This window comes from Perognathus longimembris, chromosome 2, assembly GCF_023159225.1.
Source record: "Perognathus longimembris pacificus isolate PPM17 chromosome 2, ASM2315922v1, whole genome shotgun sequence".
In the NCBI taxonomy this organism is placed as follows: domain Eukaryota; kingdom Metazoa; phylum Chordata; class Mammalia; order Rodentia; family Heteromyidae; genus Perognathus; species Perognathus longimembris.
The window spans coordinates 45,000,942-45,019,479 of NC_063162.1; the positions used below are offsets into that span (position 1 = coordinate 45,000,942).

At 52.8% G+C, this 18,538-nt stretch overlaps 1 protein-coding gene across 10 annotated transcripts in view; it reads left to right on the forward strand.

Annotated features, from left to right (window-relative positions):
* Positions 1-18,538, forward strand: part of Col13a1 (collagen type XIII alpha 1 chain) — a 137,888-nt gene that overhangs the window by 88,682 nt on the left and 30,668 nt on the right. For all 10 annotated transcript variants that reach the window (XM_048338929.1, XM_048338921.1, XM_048338927.1 and 7 more), the window contains 8 exons: positions 1,282-1,308; positions 2,026-2,061; positions 10,995-11,039; positions 11,887-11,919; positions 12,543-12,569; positions 15,239-15,292; positions 16,136-16,222; positions 17,476-17,529. In XM_048338929.1, the coding sequence (XP_048194886.1) occupies positions 1,282-1,308; positions 2,026-2,061; positions 10,995-11,039; positions 11,887-11,919; positions 12,543-12,569; positions 15,239-15,292; positions 16,136-16,222; positions 17,476-17,529 (363 nt within the window). The remainder of the gene's footprint in view (positions 1-1,281; positions 1,309-2,025; positions 2,062-10,994; positions 11,040-11,886; positions 11,920-12,542; positions 12,570-15,238; positions 15,293-16,135; positions 16,223-17,475; positions 17,530-18,538) is intronic.

Below are 18,538 nucleotides of genomic sequence, written 5' to 3' on the forward strand. Positions count from 1 at the left end.
TTTGAAATGTCCATTTTCCCATTTAGTTCATCTCATTAGCATTTTAGACAGAGTCCTTTATTTTTTTCTTTTTTCCTTGCACATACCTGCAAGGTTCCCAGGGTGGTGCTCTTCTGAGCAGGTACCGTTTCCACTCCAAGTCTTTTACTTCATGTCCTAAAGAGAGTCCTGGACCTGCTACCAGGAGCCTCCTATGATGTCAATTGGGGGCAGCTGGGCCTTTGTATAATGTATCACACTGGCACCACACATATTGCTGATTTCTCTTGGATGAAATGGCTGCTCAGTGTCTTCCTGACACACAGCCCTCCACCCTCGATCTGTCTGGCCACATTAAGGTTTCACCTCTGGGCTTCTCAGCTGCCCAGCTGTCCATCTTGAAGCTGGACATCAGATCCCTCTAGGCTGAGTGATGATGGCTCAGGCCCCCCAGGGTCTCCAGCCAGGCCAGGAAGGCAGGTGCTATTCAGCAAAAGCCTGCATGGTCGATGCTTCCTCTGCTCAGCTTGGCTGCTCACCTGATTTTAACTATTTCCCTAATTCTGCCACAGGACTCCAGGGAGAGAGGTTAGTCTCACTTCCATCCACCTGGAGATGGGAAAATGGAAAACCTTAAAGAACGTGAATTTAGAGAAAAATGAACCAAATCAAGCCAAGAAAACCAAAAGGGTGCTCAAAATTTGCTTTGCTGACCCCTCCCTTCTACCCTGTACACTGGACTATAGCTCAGGGAACTCAAGCCAGGTGGTTTTTCTTTATTAGGTTGTTTATAAAGAAAAAAAATCCAGAAAACATTATTTTTTTCTAAACCAACCAAGCCAGGCTGGACATAAACATCATGGCTTTCCCTAACCCACACATGCTGCCCAGACCTCCGCCCAAGGCTACAGTTTGCCAGCCACCCCTGGCCTTTCCCTCAGGCTCCCACAGGGCCCTGGGCATGCCCCGCCTCACTGGCCAGCTGCTGTGGTCAGTGCTGTGGAGGATAGGAGACACTGGGCCTCTCTGCAGGCTGGCAGTGCCAAGGGCAAAATCAAGGCCTCGTTGAGAGGGAGGGGTGGCTGAGGAGGTGGGTGGGTGAAGACCCAGACAAACCCCATCATCAAGTCAGCCCAACACCACTGACCCACTTTCCACTGGGCAAGCCCAGCACAGTTGCCCACGGTGCCCACATGGCTCCAAAGACTGTCCCCACATGCCCTCCCCAGGCTTCAGATATCCCTTCAGATACTCTGGAGCTATTCTAGCACAGGTAACGTCAGCTTCTTCTTGCTCCCACAGGGCTTACCTGGGCCTCCTGGACAGAAGGTAATATGTGTTGAATGGCATGGGCGGGTGTGTGGGGGGGGGAGGAAGGGTAGGGGAGCAGGGAAGATGACTGAGGAAGCATTTGAAGTTGAACTGTGGCTCATCTCCAAAGCTCCTTTGGCCCCCTTAGAGCCTGCTTTAGTCCCTGCTCATACTGGCTCAGACTCACTCCAGCACCCATCCTGGCTTACACACAGTCCCACCCACTGAGCTTCCCAAGATGGAAACCTATCACATTCTCACACTGTCCCAATTAAAAAAAAAAAAAAGAAAGAAAAAAAGAGGTCCATAATTGAGACTGCCAGGGTCATCCAGTGTCCTGAAACATTGCCCCCAAAGCCCATAATGTCAGTAAAATGGTCCCTTTTATACCAGGACTCCCCAGACTCTGGGCATCAGGCAGCACCATGCACTGATTCTGCCCTGCCTTTTGAATAAGCATTCAAGCAGAGAGTCCCAGGGAAAGGGGGCTGGTCCAGGTGTCGGGAGAACCTATACTGACAGTGTGGTGTCTGAGACCCACCAAGCTGTGCCTTCCCAGCCCCCCTCAGCTCTGCTCAGCTACAGAGCAATGTCTGCTGCCCTAGGGGGGCTGGAGTGGGAGTTGAAGGCTCAGGAGGGTCTGGAGTCATGGAAGGGGGACAGTGTGTGGGGAGCAGCACCCAGTTTGATCTTGGAAAACTGCCTAAATGGTATGTATTCCTCTTCCTCCCCAAGGGAGACCCAGGGATCCAAGGCTACCATGGACGCAAGGTAAGAAGGTGAGGGGAGGGGAGAAGCCTGCCCCCTTGGTGATACCCCAAATGGGGCCTCCCCATCATGCAAGCTGTGCACTCAGGGCTGCGTCCTGCACAGTGTGCATTTGCACACACACACCACCCAGCATAGCCTCGCAACACCTGCACAGGTGGCCAAACAGGGCTTAGTGTCTCCACTTGGGGAAAGAGGGGAAGCAAAGGGACAGTGCCTTGTGCCGGTCAGGGGCCCGTGGGACCTCAGGCCCAGGAGGATCCCTCTTGTCCTCCTGGGTAGCCGCGTCTGGACTGAAGTGGCCAAGTTCTCAATGGCCCCTGAGGGTCTCATAACTGGAAGCCATATTTGTGGAGGCCACTGGGTGGAGTCGCATGCTGAGCTTGTGGAAGGGACGTGAACAGGTTCAGTCCTGCTCTGAAGACAGTCCCCATGCCAGATGATGAAGCATTCCTGCACAAATAGCCCTGGTGGAGGCAGATTGTGTTCAGTAGGACCACTGCAAAGCATCCTGTGAGGATGTGATGGAGAGAGAGACCCTAGGCGGGATGAATAGGGAAGCCTTCTGGGAGAAAGACAACCAAGGGCTCAACCCTGACACCATAGGTGGATGTATCAGCAATTAAGTGCTGTGTAACAAGTTATCCCAGATCACTGGCTTAAAACAATGATTTCTCATGACTCTGGATTGGTAGCCTAGGGTCCACTTCTCTCACCTGGAGTCTCCCCTGCAATCACTTATCAGAGGATAGCTGGGAGGGTTGGGTGAAGCAAGATGGCCTTGTTCACGTATCTGGTAGGAAGGGAGGGTGTGGATTACAGTCTGTACTCCACACCCTCCAGCAGGCAGATTCCAAGCAGCCTTCCAAACAGACAGGTTCTGGAGCACAAGCACCTTGCCAGCATCTGCCTGCATCATGTCTTCTAATGGCCCAGGTCGTGATTGTCACATGCATCCAGTGGGAAGAGATAGGGTCTCCACAGCCTGATTAGAGGGACAAAAACACTTGTTGCCATTTTTAACACACTATTGTGACCCTTCACCAGCAAATTTGAGAGGGAACCGGTATTTTAGACAGGGAAACCATTTGAGCAATGGCCCAGAGGCCGTATTACAATAACTAGAATAGCATAATAATTTTGCATGTATGTAAGTACTGAGGCTTAAACTCAGGGCCTGGACTCTGTCTCTTAGCTTTTTTGCTCAAGGCTGGCACCCTACCACATAAACCACACTTCCATTTGTGGCTTTTTTTTTTTTTTAATTAATTGGCGATACGAGTCTCGTGAACTTTCTTGCCCGGGCTGGGTTTGAACTGTGATCCTCAATTCTCAACCTCCTGTAGTAGCTAAGATCACAGGTGTGAGCCACTAGCTCCTGGAAACTGCATAATAATTTTAATAATTGCCACTATTTACTGAGCTCCTGCCATGAAACATGTTCCATCATTCAACATGACCTGTGTTATCTCTCACCCTAAGCCACCCTGCCTTGCTCTTGCTTAGTAAACAAGGAAACTGAGGCATATGTCTCTTAGCTCAGAGGGAGCATGCTGAACAGGAATTCAAGTCAGGTGTGTGTCCTTCCCCTGGAAGCAGGGCTGTGAGGATCTTGTCATTGTCCTCCGGGCTCAGAAGGCACTGGAGGGGGAGTCAAAGGCTCATGTGGTGCACACAGTGCATTCCTTGCACGCTGCAATCAGGCGGCTGCCATCACTACGTTGTTTTATGGGTGAACTGGTGAGACCTGAGAGATCTTTAATTAGTTCTGCATAAACTGAGAAGTTTGTGTTGTGTCAGGAAGTGGAAATTATAGCCCCCAGGGTTGTCTCCAGCCACTCAGGCAGACTCACACAATTTACTGCCTCTTGGCACAGCACAGGGTCGGTTTCCCCATTCGCTGCTGCATAGGTTCTTTGTGGCTGTGAAGGGGCAGCAAGAGGGGCCCCAGGAGTCGTGGTGGAGCCCTTGGCTGGCACTGTGTCATGATGGGTGTTAGATCCGCAATACACAGAAGTCTGCCTGGAGGTTGGTTGTCCTGAGGGTGAAACAGCCTCAGCCCAGGGCTGGGGTGCTGACCTGATGCTGCATATGGCCTGGGCCCGCGATGCACTAGCCCAGATGTAGGTGGTAGCACTCCACCACTACACCAGCCAGTGGGCCTGCAGTGGTGTCGGCACCCACAGCCCATTCACCCCTGTTTCATCTTCACTATGCTGAAGCCCCTGTCCCATACAGCAATTCAAGGCCTCCTGGGCCACTGGGGCCTGATGGTGAGCAGCAGAATGCTCACCAATGAGAAGCTCAGAGAGGTTAATACTTTGACACGGTTGCATAGATGTTGAATGAGCCTGGTATTAGAAGTTGTGTCACTTGGTACCATCTTAGACCATCCTTCTGCCCCCTCTCCCTCCCTCTCCCCTTCATCCTGCCCCACTTCCATCATCTTCCTCCTCCTCTTTCTCCTCCTCCTCCTTTCTCCTCCTCCTCCTCTTTCTCCTCCTCTTTTGTCTGGAACAAGGCACAGAGATGAGACACTAACTTGCACTGGGTTTGGGCACAGATGTTGAGAAGATGACTTTGCTCCCTTTCCAAGTAGTGACCACCAGTCAGCAGAAATACTGAGCTGAGCCAGAGGCCACGTGGCTGCCCCTTGTGGTCAGAGTGTGAGGGGGACCCCGTAGCAAATGACCCCTCCAGATGGGCTTTATTTGCTCTGTCCCCAAGACTTGATGCACGTGCAGAGAGCCTGTCTTGCAGCATGGGATAGAATTTAACTTCTCAGCCTGTGCAGTTTGCTAATGATTAGTTCCGTCCACTGAATCCCCTGCCAGCTGGACTGGGCCTGGCTTCATCTCAAAGGCCAGCCAGGCTGGCTTCTCTACCAGCTCCTAGAGATCAAAGCCCAGTGTGGCCAACAACTTCATACAGCGCCCCCACCACCACCACCACACACACACACTCAGGACCAGCCCCCTGCCAAGACACTGCAAGTATTGTTGTGGGCCATGTGGTACCTATTTGATCCAAATTTATGACATGGATCTACTTTAAATATGTTGCAAGATGCGAAGTGTGTTTAAAACATTACGAGCTTGGCTCTCTTTCAAGAGGATTGATGAGTATTGTCAGGCTGGAGTGGGTCACAAAACCGGACAGGAGCTTATCTCTTAAGTGCGTGGCTGCTTGTCTTCACGTGGGCTGTGTCTCACAGCCGTGTTCGTGAGAAACACACATTGCTGTGGACTCTGCACATTGGTTCCTCCAAGCTGAGGGCTACAGTGCCAAACCGGAGGAGGAGGAGGAGGAGGGGGAGGGGGAGGGGGAGGGGGAGGGGGAGGGGGAGGGGGAGGGGGAGGGGGAGGGGGAGGAGGAGGAGGAGGGGGAGGGGAGGGGGAGGGGGAGGAGGAGGAGGAGGAGGAGGAGGAGGAGGAGGAGGAGGAGGAGGAGGAGGAGGAGGAGGAGGAGGAGGAGAAAGAAGAGGTAAAGGGAGCAAGAGCCTCATGCCTGAGCTGTTAAAACCACCCTTAATCCTCCAGGACAGTCTCCATGGAGAGAGTCGCCAATGGAGACTCAGTGAGCCCTTCTTCAATTCTTTGCCTAGGACATCATGGTAGAGTGAGATCCACACATGTGGAGGACTTCATTTTACTTTCTAAGCCTCTTCCATATCCAGGCTGGGTACCAGGCTCTCCCAGGAATATATTTTGTCCCCTCCTGTAACAGCCATAGTTAGCAGGGTTTACTCTTCTCCCAAGTTACAGCTGAGCAAAGAGAGGCTCACAAAGGCTTCCCTCAGTCCACTGTGGGTCTTGTATACACCCCAAAGCCCTGGTAGGGATGACTTCACTCCCCATGTCTTTTGGGCCCAGGAGCCACGTGCTTTGCAGGCAGCCTGCCTCTCTTCTCCTGCCCTAGAAGGAAACAGGTAGGAGCTGAGCTGTCTTCCTTGTGAGGAAAAGGCTGTGGCCAGGCTCAGGCTCGCCCAGTCTCCCAACTCTCTTGTAGACCACATCCTGAGGGCCTAAGGCAGAAGGCAGGACAGGGCATGGTGCTGGTTTTGTGGAAGGACTGGGAAAGCAGGATGCTTCGCCTGTGGCCACTGGCTTTGTGAAATGATTCCCCCAAGGAACCGGGCTGGTCCTTGACTTCCAATATTGCCGGGCAGCTGGTCTCAACCTCCACTGCAGTTACTGAGTGCTCCTAACACCCCCAGAGGGCCTTAGTGACCCCAGGATCCCCCCAAGAAGCCAGGGCTGGGTCAGAAGCCAGGCAGATAGGGAGGGGGCAGGGACAGTGTTTGCTGTCCAAGCCAGGAAATTCCAGCAGGGACATTCAGACCATTTAAATGAAAGCATAGGCCCCAGATCTGAGGCCTCGAGGGGGCTGACAGGACTCTAGCCCCCACCCCATGCTCTCTGAGCCCTGCCTCTTTTGCCTTCCAAAGTCCTCAGATTAATTAGAGCTGACTTTTCCTTTTGGAACTAACTACAAAATCAACCGATCTCCAATTGAGATTACAAGCCAGCAGCCCTTCCAAAGCCCCCCGGCCTTCAATGGGGCGGCCCAACCCTGGTAATTCCCTGAATCACTTCCTGCCTGCCCTAATTACCAGAGGACCTGGGATTTCTATGGTTCCGGTCCTCACTCTGAGAACAGGAAGCTTGGTAGGGAAGCAGGAACTGAATGGGCATTTTCCTGGAAGGGTGTCCTAAGAACTCTTAATGGACAGAAAGGCTAGAGTACATGCGCATCCCCACCCTGGCTCAACTTTTCCAGCCCAGGCCAGGGCCCTGATCTAGGTCTGTGCCCTGCCCTGCCTTCCCACCCCCAAGAATGGCCTTCCTCCTCCCCGCAGGGAACAAAGACTCTGTGTGCATGGCCTCCTGCCCAGAGCCCTCCCCACCCAGACAGCCTGCAGTTAGGGGATCCATTCATCTCCCCAGCCCTGACTGACCTTTGTTTGGCTGGGGAGCTGCCCTTAAGCCCTCATCTCCCTTTAGGCTGTCTTCCTGCCAACTCCCTGTCCAGCTTGTTCAACAAACAGTAAATCACCAATTAAGAGGCCACTCCCACAGGGCTAGAGCACCAAGGCGGGCTCCATGCTGTCATCTCTGTAAAGGATGGTCCTCCCACCTGGAAGCTGTGCAGAATAGAGATCTGTTGATGCCATATTGCTGCCATGATTGCCCAGGTGCAGAGATCCTGGGGGCCCCTGAATGGCAGCTCCTAAGTCACAGCTTGGGGCAGATCTTCAAGGGCATTCAAGGCAAGCCCTGGCTGCTCACCTGTGCTCCAACCCCCTTCTCTTTAGCCTCCTCCCTCGCAGCAATCCACCCCCTCTGGGCCATGTTTCTTGTCTAAGAGATGAGATCCAGCCTGCACAGGGATGGCTAGGCAGCTGGGCTATCCCTCCGGGCTGGATGGTTCAGGTGAGCACTAAGAGTACCTATGACAGCCTCTGGGGGCCTCTGAGGTCCCCACTAGGAGGACCAGGGATGCCAAAGGTAGAAAGAAGTGAGGGCCCAGAGATTCAGCCAGCCTGTGAGGATCAGATAGATCTCTGAAAACAAGCCAGTGAGTCTAAAGGAAGCATGATCCTAACCTATGCCTTAGAAACAAAAAACTTGAGGATAGTAGAAAATGCTGCATGTCACAAAGGCATGCCACAGGGCATAGTTCCAGGAGCAGAAGGAAGAGTGTCACTGCCTTCCTTCATCAGTGGCCACCCAGAGCCATCACTGTCTTGGCCACAGAGCCCAGCAGCCTGGAGCATGTCTATAGACCCCCTCACCTCATGCATAGTCCAGGAAGCAAGATACCGCATCTAAGAGAAACCAGCCTCCCCACATTAGAGGTCAGACAGGGCAAGCTTGCAGATTAGAGCCCAGAACAGTGAAACTAATGAGAATAGAGTGAGTTGTGGGGCGGGGTCAGCCCGGCGCCCCTGCTTCCTGCCCAGTACTGGGATGGGAGGGAGAGGGGCTCTGAGATAGGCATCAAGGGAGGCAGGGTCATGTGCAGAACTAAGAGATTGACCCAGAGGGGATAGAAAGGGCAGGGGTCAGCCTCCCTAACAAGGAGGGCTGCCTCTGTCTCAGAGCCTTGCTTCCCTTGAGTGCAAGTTGTGTCTCTACACTCTCAAACCAAGGTGAGCTGAAGACAATTCCAATTAGACTAAAGACCCTTGCAACAGTGCTTGGCTCTGCTGTTTCTTCAGAGTACCACCAGATTCTAGTCTTTAGCTGCTGGGCTTCTCCCCTGCTGAAGCTTCCTGGAGCTCTCCTCTGTTGATAGGATGGGAAGGCAGAGCCCCACTGAGACCCCTCCTAGACCTGAATTTTTACCCATAGCTAAGACACCCTCCCCAACAGAGCCTTTTTCTAGAGCTGTCAATAGAACGGGGTCACCTCTTCAGATTTAGGCCTGAGGGCCTTGTGCAGAGCAAGGACAGGGCTGGGTAAAGGTTGGAGGACCCGGTGTATTTAGTATCACTATGCCAAGAAACCTGGCACAGACACCTAGCCTAGTCCCCACCAGAGATTTAGGAAGAGAGAGGCAGGGGAAGGAGAGGAAGTAGAAGGTCAAACTGGAGTCCCCAAACAGTCAGACCTCCTCCCCACCTTTCACCAGGAGATCCTTTCTGGAAAACTCCAAACCCAGTCAGCCTAGTGGGGCCAGATGAAATGGTAGCAGGAGACCTCATCTTCCAAAAGAGAGCATGACAAGGGGACCCTTAGTTGTTGTTCCTTTCCTTCTTGAGGCCTTGAACATGCTTCAGCTGTAATGGCGGACTTCACGTAAGATCCTGTTGCGCCCTCTGCTGGCCACAGAACAGATCAGTGCATGAAGAACAGACCTTTCTAGGTTTCCTCTGGAGCTCGGAGCCTGAGCTGCCCTCACCTAAGAACTCTTCACCTCTAGGGATCACAGACCTCAAGCCCCAGTGGAGAAGGGCTCCCTCCTATTTCAGCCTGCAGAACTAGTCTGATGGAGGTAGATGGAAAATCAGGATGTCTGATATATCTGCTTTGGAGCAGCCAAGATAGTAGAGTACCTGGATTTTTGGCAGACATCAAACTGATATTCAAAGGCCTAGTCTGCACATCCTTGGCAGTCATCCTCTGCTTCTCTAACCACTGTTTGCAACCTAAGAGACAGGAAGAGCATCAATGCCTGGCTAAGGGGGAAGTGTGGCATGGAAAGCTGGAATCAACAGCACCAGATGTGAAGTGACAGGGGGTCTTGCCACCAGAGGTAACTTAAGAGCCAGGGCAGACCTGGGCACGTGTCTGTTGTGGTTCCTTCCAGCTCTGTCACCCCATCTGTGTATCACTGGTAGGTCAGAAAGAAAGAAGGCTGTGGGCATCTGGAGCTAAAGATTCTGGCCTTCGACAGAGTTCAGAAATTTAACCCAAGGATGAAGGTGACTCAGTGTCTGTGGCAGGCAGATGTGAACCTGCATATGCAGATTACAATGCAAAACAGTCCCCACGGTTGAGAACCCAGCACTGGGTCATGGGGACAGAAAGGACCTCATAGAAGGATAACACTGAACCAGAGCCCTGAATAATGACTAGAGCTCTGAGTTGAACTAGCAGAAAGCATGCAGTCATGAAAGTGGGTGGTGTACACAGATCCAGGTGGTGAAAACAGGAAGGAGGCAGGCATCAGAAAGCCAGGTTCCAGAGCCCAGTCCCTTTTTCTGCAGTCAGTACTGTAGAAACAGGAGCTTTGTCATTCAGCCCATGCATTGGGGAGGACCCAGCATGGAGGAAGAAGATAGAAGCTGTGTGGCAGAAGAATAGACCTGGATCTTCTGTAAGAGGTCAAGGAAGGGAAGAGTGGACAGTTGAAAAGCTGAGGCCTCTTGTGCCCTTCAGCCTATGGAGATGCAGCCTGGCTGGTAGGCCTCATCTCACCAAGAACAGAGTCTGTCAGGGCTGTGTGCTTCCCATCTGTAGGAACAGCCTTCAGATGGAGGAAGCTGCTGAAGGCTGGCAGCTGTCACCTGCCACTAGGCAGGGCCTCCCTGCAGTCTCAGACTTGGGCATTATTCAGGGTTCAGTGTGGAGAGTGGCTGCTCTTCAACCTCCCTTCATCTGGCTTGTTACAGTCTTGTCTCATCTGCTCTGGACCCCCTTTTGTCTCTGCTGCCTTCTCCATCTCTGTGCATGTCCTTCCTCCTGGTCTCACCTCTCTCCTGTAGATGGGCATTTTTATGAGACCAAGAGGTTGAAGGTAAAGAGAGACAGTGCTGAGAAGCCAGATCAAAACTCATGACTCCCTGGAGAGGCCACAGCTTGCTGATGCCTCGGGACAGGCATACAAGGAAGGGCCATAGAGAAATGGGCAGCGTCAGATGAGAAAGGGCCATAGAGAAATGGGCAGCCATAGACCCAGGGTCACGGGTCCTTAGAAGTTGGGTGGGAGAGGAAAAGCACTCTCAGATAAAGAGAGGGGAGTCCTAGCTGGCCCAGCCACTAGTCTGGCCCAGCTAATAAAACTAATGGAGTAAAACCAGGCCACAATGTCCTGAGCAGAGCTGGAGGGGAAAGCAGCCTCACAGACTGCTCCTGTCCTGTCCTGCTCCATAGCACCGAGCTCCAGACCCAGACCACCCACCAAGTGACGGTAGATCTTAAGAAAATTGCCTCCCTGGCTAAATTGGTTTCCATTGTTTGGGTCTATCTGTCTCTGTCTATCTGCCCCCCACTCCTCTCTCTTTCTCTCCATTTCTGGATCTGTGACTTGGGTCTTCCTGCAGATTCATGTGACATAACTAAAGGGAGTGACCCATGTGGCTGAGGCCTTGGGCAGAGTTGTCAGAGCTCACAGAGCACTTGAACGGCTGCCCAAGCTTCCAGACCAGGAGCTTGACATCTGGACATGCCACGGACCTGAGTCTCATCATTTCTTATGTTTTTCTCCTCCAGGGAGAACGGGGCATGCCAGGGATGCCAGGCAAACATGGAGCCAAGGTACCTTCCACACCCTACACATCCCCCTGAAATTCTTCCCCAGAGCCCATACCTGTCCCACTACTTCCCTTACCCCATCCCCATCTGCACATTTGCCTATCTTTCCAGGCAAGATCAGAGCAGGGCTCTCAAGTGTGGCTCTCAAGATGGCCTTGAGCCATCTCTCTTCAGGAGCCTCCCAATGTGGACAGGCTCCTCCCGGGGTCTCTGGATCATTAAAAGCATCAGATAATAGCCCTGGCTATAGTTTGAGGCCCAAATAGGGAATAGAAGGATCCTTCAAAATCAGGTCCACCTGGGATTTACTAAGTGATACTTTAGGGAACATAGTCACCTCAAAGTAGGTAGCCTGGCTGATAGAAAAGTGGGGTTCTCTCCCAAAACACTCCACCCATAATAGCAGAGATCCAGAGCCACAGGAGAGATAACCCCATTTACATACTCAAGGTCCACGGTACTAGAACAAGCCAACCCCTTCCAGCCATCTCCTGTGGAGGGACGCCTCCCTACGGCTCGGAATTCTACTCGCCAATATCCTCCTCCTGATTTTGTGTCTCAGTGAAGCCCGCCCCTCCTCCCCCCAGGGTTGTCCTCTCTTAACCCATCTATGAACCTGTGAGCCCCTCTGTCTCCCAGTGGAGCCTGGAAATTTGGCCGCTGGGGGACCTGCACCCGGTCCTCAGATGCACTCTTACATTGCCCAGTTCAGGGCCTCCACTCTCCCCTCCAACTCTACTGACTCCCAGCCAACAGGACTGCTCTTCACACATACGCATGGCCCACCCCTCCCCACCACATGCTACCCTAGACTGCCAAATGCCCTCATGCTTCTTTTTTTGTCCACCAGGGGGCGCCTGGGATTGCCGTGGCTGGGATGAAGGTCCGTGGATACTGTGATTTCACACATTAGGGGCAGAATAGAGGGGGGTAGCCCACGCTGACCAGGAGGGGTGGTAGGACAAGGCTCTGTGGGGTAGCTTCTAGCCAAGGAGAAGCAGCAGAGCAGGAAGCATTGTTCTAAAGGCAACAGGCGTGCCAGATATGCAACCTGAGACAGATGTTTAAGTCTTGCAAGTAAGGAACAAAGGTTTACCTGCCTCAGGTAAAGCCTGACTGGCTTGCCACTGCGGAAAGCCTGCACTTCCAAAGCTCTGGGTAGGAGGGCAGCTGTCTTCCCACTGAACCCCCACTCTAACCAAGCAGACAGAGGGCTCCTGGCAGAACAAGTGCTCAGTGCTGCTCCTTCTGAGGGGCACCACATCCAGGCCCCATGCAAGTTCCTGCTTCCCCTCCTTCCTCCAGGGTGCTCACCTAGTTCCCACTTCCCACACCCCCACCAAAGGGAATAGGAGCTTCAGAGGAGCAGCAGCCCAATGGTTTCTGCTAAGCAGGAGAAGCGTGGATCAGACAGGTGTCTCACCCACATCTCCATCACAGGGGGCCCAGGCTTGGGGATCATTCTCTCTCGTTTTCTCACCCCAGTCTCCTTTCTTTCCCCTACAGGGTGAGCCAGGAACCCCAGGAGCAAAGGTACGAATGGAGAGGGGATTCCTGGACTGCACGGGGAAGGCAGGGACAGCCGTTCCATGCGTCACCCCTCAGAGGCTGGCTGGGACTGATAAAGCAAGGAAAAGCCCCACTGGTCAGGGACACACTTCCACTGCCTGGATCCTGGCCTGCGTGGCTGACCTACTGTCCCCTGCACCAACACCGACAGTGTCCTGTCATGTCCAGCTCACTAACAGGTGTAACACAGGAAAAAAAATTCCATTGACAAGTAAGCTCGAGAAATACTGGTTCTAAAATACACGTGTCTTTGCTACAGGCCTCACAGAGTGCTTAACAGGCTCGGTATGTATTTAGATCTCCTAAAAAGGCAATATCTTATGCAGCCTTTGCAAAATACTTCTGACTAGAGAACCATTCGTTTAGAAGGAGCTTAAAGGGACAGCATTCTGGGAACTCTGGTCTCTGCTGGCCCTTATCTCCCCCCACCACAATCGTATCAGTGATTTCCTATAAACCTCAAAGGGGCACCCAAACGCAGAACAGAATAGGGACCCCAGTTTGCTGGGAAAGAGGGAACGGAACGTGTATCTGAGTATATGAGCTCAGCTGGCCACACTGCGCCCCAACCCCACCTCATGTCTGCTCTGTGGCCTATCTTATGCTCTGGATACAAGAGTCCCAGAAGATGGGAATGCAGGCAGCCCCCAAAGCTGCAGAGGCTGCTCCAAGGAAGCCAGCTTCCTGGAAGATTGGGAGCTATTCTCTACCAGCAAAAACTTCATGGATGGGGAGCCCTTCTCCTCATCCTTGCTCCTGAGGATCCTTGGAAGCAGGTGCAGCATCCATGCCTCTCTGGTCCACCTGTTTCAGGATGTGCAGGCTAAGGCACACCCCAGGAGCGGCCTGCACAGGCCGATAGTGGGGCTCCCACTATCCCTTTCCTCAGGCATCCCTTTCCTCCCAATGCTGGGCCCTTGCTTGCCCTTCTCAACCCTGTGGGCTGCCTACAGGCCTTTGTGCCATCCAATCTATACCCAAGGCTAGATAGTACAATGACCAATTATGGCCCAAATGTCCTTCGGATCCCATGTGACAGCTGCGTTCTTCAGTGTCATGGAGGCAGGAGCGTCTATCATCTACCTGACGCCACAGCGGGTATGTTTAAGATACTCTCCTGACCTTGGCAGCTGACACCACGGTATATGGAATTGTGTCTCCACTCCATGCATATGGTGAAGCCCTGAGCCCCAGGGTGACTGTAGCAGAAGATGGAGCTTTTAGGGGGTAATTAAAGTGAGGTCACAAGAATGGGACCCCACTCCAATAGGATGGGCTGCCATATCAGCAAAGGAAGAGGGATCTCCCTACCACGTGAGGACACAGTGAGAAGGCAGCCATCTAAAAGCCGAGGAAGAGACTCTCAGTGGACCCACACGGTGCGGGCATGCTTATCTCAGACTGGAGCCTGAGGAGAAAAACTGCGTGAAGAGAGACCTGTGCTGCCGGAAGTCCAGGACACACGCAGACCATCTGTGAGGGCAAAAGGAAGATGCTGGGTCACACACACACACACACACACACACACACACACACACAGTGGGGTGTGGGGTGACATCAGCTCTGCCACAGACTCCAGGCTGTCACAGCCACGTACCTCCTGAGACCTGGCTGGCTTCGCCCATGCAAAGAGATGGGTTCAAGCATCTCTCTCTAAGGGACTACACAGCTCACATGGTAGGGAAAGTTGAAGAATTCTTCAGTAGTGGATGAAGCTAGTGAAGGAATGTATTCAAGGACCACAGACTGGGGGAGGGGAGCATTAAATCACAGAAATGTCTCCTCAGCCCTACAGGCCAGGAGTCTGAAACCATGGTGTATACTCCGGGTCCTTCCAAAGGCTCTGATGGAGACTGCCCCATGCGCCTCTTCTACCTACCAGTGGGTTTGGCAGTCTTCTGGGTTCCTTGGCTTGTAGAAGCCTCATCCTAGCTTGGCTGTTGATTTCACATGAAGAGAGAGAGAGAGAGAGAGAGAGAGAGAGAGAGAGAGAACCTGTGTCTAAATTTCTCCAACTTAATATGACTCCAACATATTGGGTTGGGGTCCACCACAGCCTAGTCTGACCTCATCTTAACTACTCATACCTGCAATGACCAAATAAGGCCACTGTTGGGGGTACTGGAAGTTAGGACCTCAACATTCCAATTTGGTGGAGGGGGATATGCTCCAGCTTATAATAGGATACAGGCTTCTCAAGTTACTCCTCAAAGAAGGATAGGTGGATAGGTGGTTTTTTATTTCCTAGCAGCAGGAAGCAGTGGGTAGAAAAGACGGGGGGTAGGGGACTTGTGAGAGCCAGACAGTGAGGATGTAGAAAAGAATACAGGGGAAAGCACCCCACATGCCCTCCCATCCCCACCCTGCCAAGCTCTGACTTTCAGAGCTGCCTGAGGCCGCTGGTGTTGGCCAGGTCTGTGGCCATCCTGTGAGGGCTAGAGCTGTGGTAGACAGAAGAACAGTGATGTGGCTGTCACTAGTGTGAAATGGCCCAAGGAAGAGCCAGTCAGGGTAGAGATTCAAGAGGAAGTGGTGCCCTAAGGATGGTCAGCTAGACAAGAACAAGGAAAGCCAAGTGCTGAGCTGGTGGGGCTGGCAGATCCTAACCCTGCCCTCTCCCCCTCTCCCTGCAGGGTGAGAAGGGGGCTTCTGGCCACCCTGGGCTGTCTGGGCTCCTGGGACAGAAGGTAAATGTGGACAAATCTGAATGGAGGCCTCTCTCTCAGCTTCAGGGTCCTTCCCCCTGGGTTCTGACATAGTAGATGTCAGGAGAGGGCACTTAGGGCAGTCAGACTAGGGGGAGAGTGCTAGGAGATAGGCTCTGATTGGTCAAAAACAAATGCCCCAGTTCAAAGAATAGAATAGCCATGACCTGGCTGGATTTCTTGATATGCATTCTAAAAACCTGCTCCAAATCCACAGCCTTTGAAAGGTATTTCACTTTAAGTCTTTTCTTTAAGTTGAGTCACTTTTTAAAAGACTTGAGGTCTACTCAATCTGAAGAGCTGCCTAAAACAGAGCGCGCACACACCCCCCCCCCGACTGGTCCCTGGGCACCCCAGGCTGTGGTAAAGGAGCAAGCCAGGCTTCATGTCGCTCTGCATCGCCCAACATCAGTCAGCCCCCAAAGTACATGTCCCATTGCAAACATCGCCAACCCGCTGACAGACACTGCTCAAGGCCCTGCTTCAGCTCTACACCTGCCCCTGCCAAGTGACCAGCACCATGCTCTCCTCAGCCCCATAGCCAGGCCAGGCTAGGGCAGGGTGTGAAGTCTCTGGTCTGGAGCCCAGGAGATCATGGGCAGGGAAGGGAGGCAGCCTCCTTCCCCAGGCCTCAGGGCTGTGAGAGGCACAGGCAGCAAGCCAGGGATCAACAGATCCTCCTGCGGTTGGAGGTTTGGCTCCACTGGTAGGGGCACCAGCCAAGGAGTGAAAGTGTCGGGTACTGAGTTTGAATCCTGGTCTCAGACAGAAAACAAAGAAAAGAAAAGAAAAGATCCTATGTGTAATTCTGCCTTCTGCTCTTAGGGAGAGAAAGGTGATGCTGGTAACTCCATTGGAGGAAGCAGAGGGGACCCTGGCCCCCCAGGACTCCCTGGGCCTCCAGGGCCAAAGGTATGTCTTTCAGGGATCAATAGAAGCAAGGGAAATGTTTGCCCATGGCCTTTAACTTTGGCTGTCTCTCTCAGAGATTCTCAGTGTGGGACAGCTGGCTTTTTTCTGCTCCACACATGTAGTTTTCCCTAGTGGGGGTCTGGAAAGATCACACGATCCAGGCTCCCAGGGAAGAGGGACTGTCCCACTGATTCAGAGGGCTAAGACAGATTGGAGGGATGCAGGGACTGAGGGATGCAGGGCCTTAGCATAACCAGGAGGCCCCTCACCGTGGCTTTGGCGAGGCTGCAGGTCAGTGATCTGCTGAGCCCACCTGAGGCAGATGCACCTTGGGGTGGCAGCGTTGGGGCAGTTGCAGGTGGACTGCCTGCCTCCTCCTTTTGCTGGAAATGGCAGCTGTGTGATGTGGAGTTCCCAGAGCTGATGCTCCTGTGATGCTCAATCTGTTTCTGTAATGCAGGGGAATGAAGTCTCTCTCTCTCTTCTATCTCTTCTCTCTCTCCTCTCTCTCTCTTCTCTCTCTCTCTCTCTCTCTCTCTCTCTCTCTCTCTCTCAGCTCCAAGTGTGAGTTATTCTCCACAAGTTGAGGCAATGCTCTCATGCCTTGCATCAACATTTACCAAGAGCCTGCTAGACCAGGGCTAAGCCTGGGTAGTAGGACTGCAGAGGGACTGCCCTCAGACACACAATCCACAGGGGTAGAGTACAGGCCTCACAGGAGCCAGGAGCAGGTAAAAGGAAGTGGTGAAATGTTTAATAGGCAATGTTTGAAGCTGCCTTCTCCCACCCACCTCTCCTGCCTCTCCCATCCTGAGGCTCCTGGAGCCCTCTCTCCCCAGATTCCCAGGGTCTTTGCACACCTCTCTGTCACCCAAGCAAGACCCAATAAGGTACTATATCAAGTGTGCCAGCACACCCCCACCCCCACCTCTACCCCCAAAGTAAAGAAGTCTGGTGGCAACACAAGCTATTTCAGGTACCACACAATGGGCCTGGCAGGGCAGGTGGATAGGAGTAAACGCCCAAGACTCCAAAAAGGAAGGGGAAGGACCTCCAGAAGGAGGAGAAACCCGGGCCAGGCCCACAGAGGCCTCAGAGTCTACTGGTGGGAGGCTTGGCAGAAATCAGCAGGGGGGGTGGGTAGGGGGAGAGAGAGAGACCCACAGTCCCCACCCAGAACATGCACAGCAAGGCCATCTTCCATTCCTCCACAGCTATCCCAGCTACCCTCAGCTCATCTCTCTTCTCCCTAGGGAGAAGCTGGTGCAGATGGTCAGGCTGGGCCCCCAGGACGACAAGGAGACAAGGTACAAAAGCCCAGAGCTGCAGGATGGGGTCCTTTAGGAGTTCAAGCCCCAGCTCAGATGCTGGCCATCACTAGACTGGACCTCAGGCCTGTACCCCAGGGCACAAAGCTGAGTAGCCACGAGTCTGAGCTCCAGGGTTTCCTCATGGACTTGGACCTCAGAAAGCTATCCACTGAGACAAGGTCACTTGTATGAAAGCCAGCCCAGGGATGACTTACTTAGGCTGAAGAGTAATGCCTACCCCTGACTTCTGGTAGCTTCCCAAGACATCTGTGCAGGCAGGGCTCTCTCTCACCTCCAGCTACTCCTTATTAAGGGCTTCATGTCCCCCCGGAGGTGCATAATGGCCCCTATAAGGTGGTGGGAAGTCAGAGGGGAACAGGGGTAGGAGAGGGGACTGCAGCTCCATGGAGGTAGCAATGGCTGGAGCTGGCTGACTACACAATCATTAGAGTTGAGTTACACCAAATGGTTCTTTTTCTTTGTCTTTTACTTTCTGGGGGGAGCAGGGTGCTGGTCCTGGGGCTTGAACTTGGGGCCTAGGTGCTGCCCCTTAGCATTTTCACTCAAGGCTAGTACTCTACCACTTGAGCCACAGCTCCACTTCCAGCTTGGGTTTTGTTGTTGTTGTTGTTGTTGTTGTTGTTGTTGTAAGTGTTTAATTGGACATGAGTCTCATGGGCTTTCCAACCAACTGGCTTCAAACCTTGATCTTCAGATCTTAGCTTACTAAGTAGCTAGGATTAGAGATGGTGTGAGTCATTGGTACCTGGCTTATTTTACTTTCTTGATTTTTCTTTTGTCTTCAATGCTAACATCACTCTTCCCCCCCCCAAAAAAAAACTACATGTTGGGTTTGTTTTTCCACAGTTGATATCACAGATTTGTTCTCCATCTCTCAGTCCTGCTTCCAATAGCCACCACCCTCTCCCCACCCGCTCCTCACCCCAGGTCTTAGCCTACTCAGGGTCCTCAGCATGCTTCCTAATGTAGCTGCCCCCCCCCCATG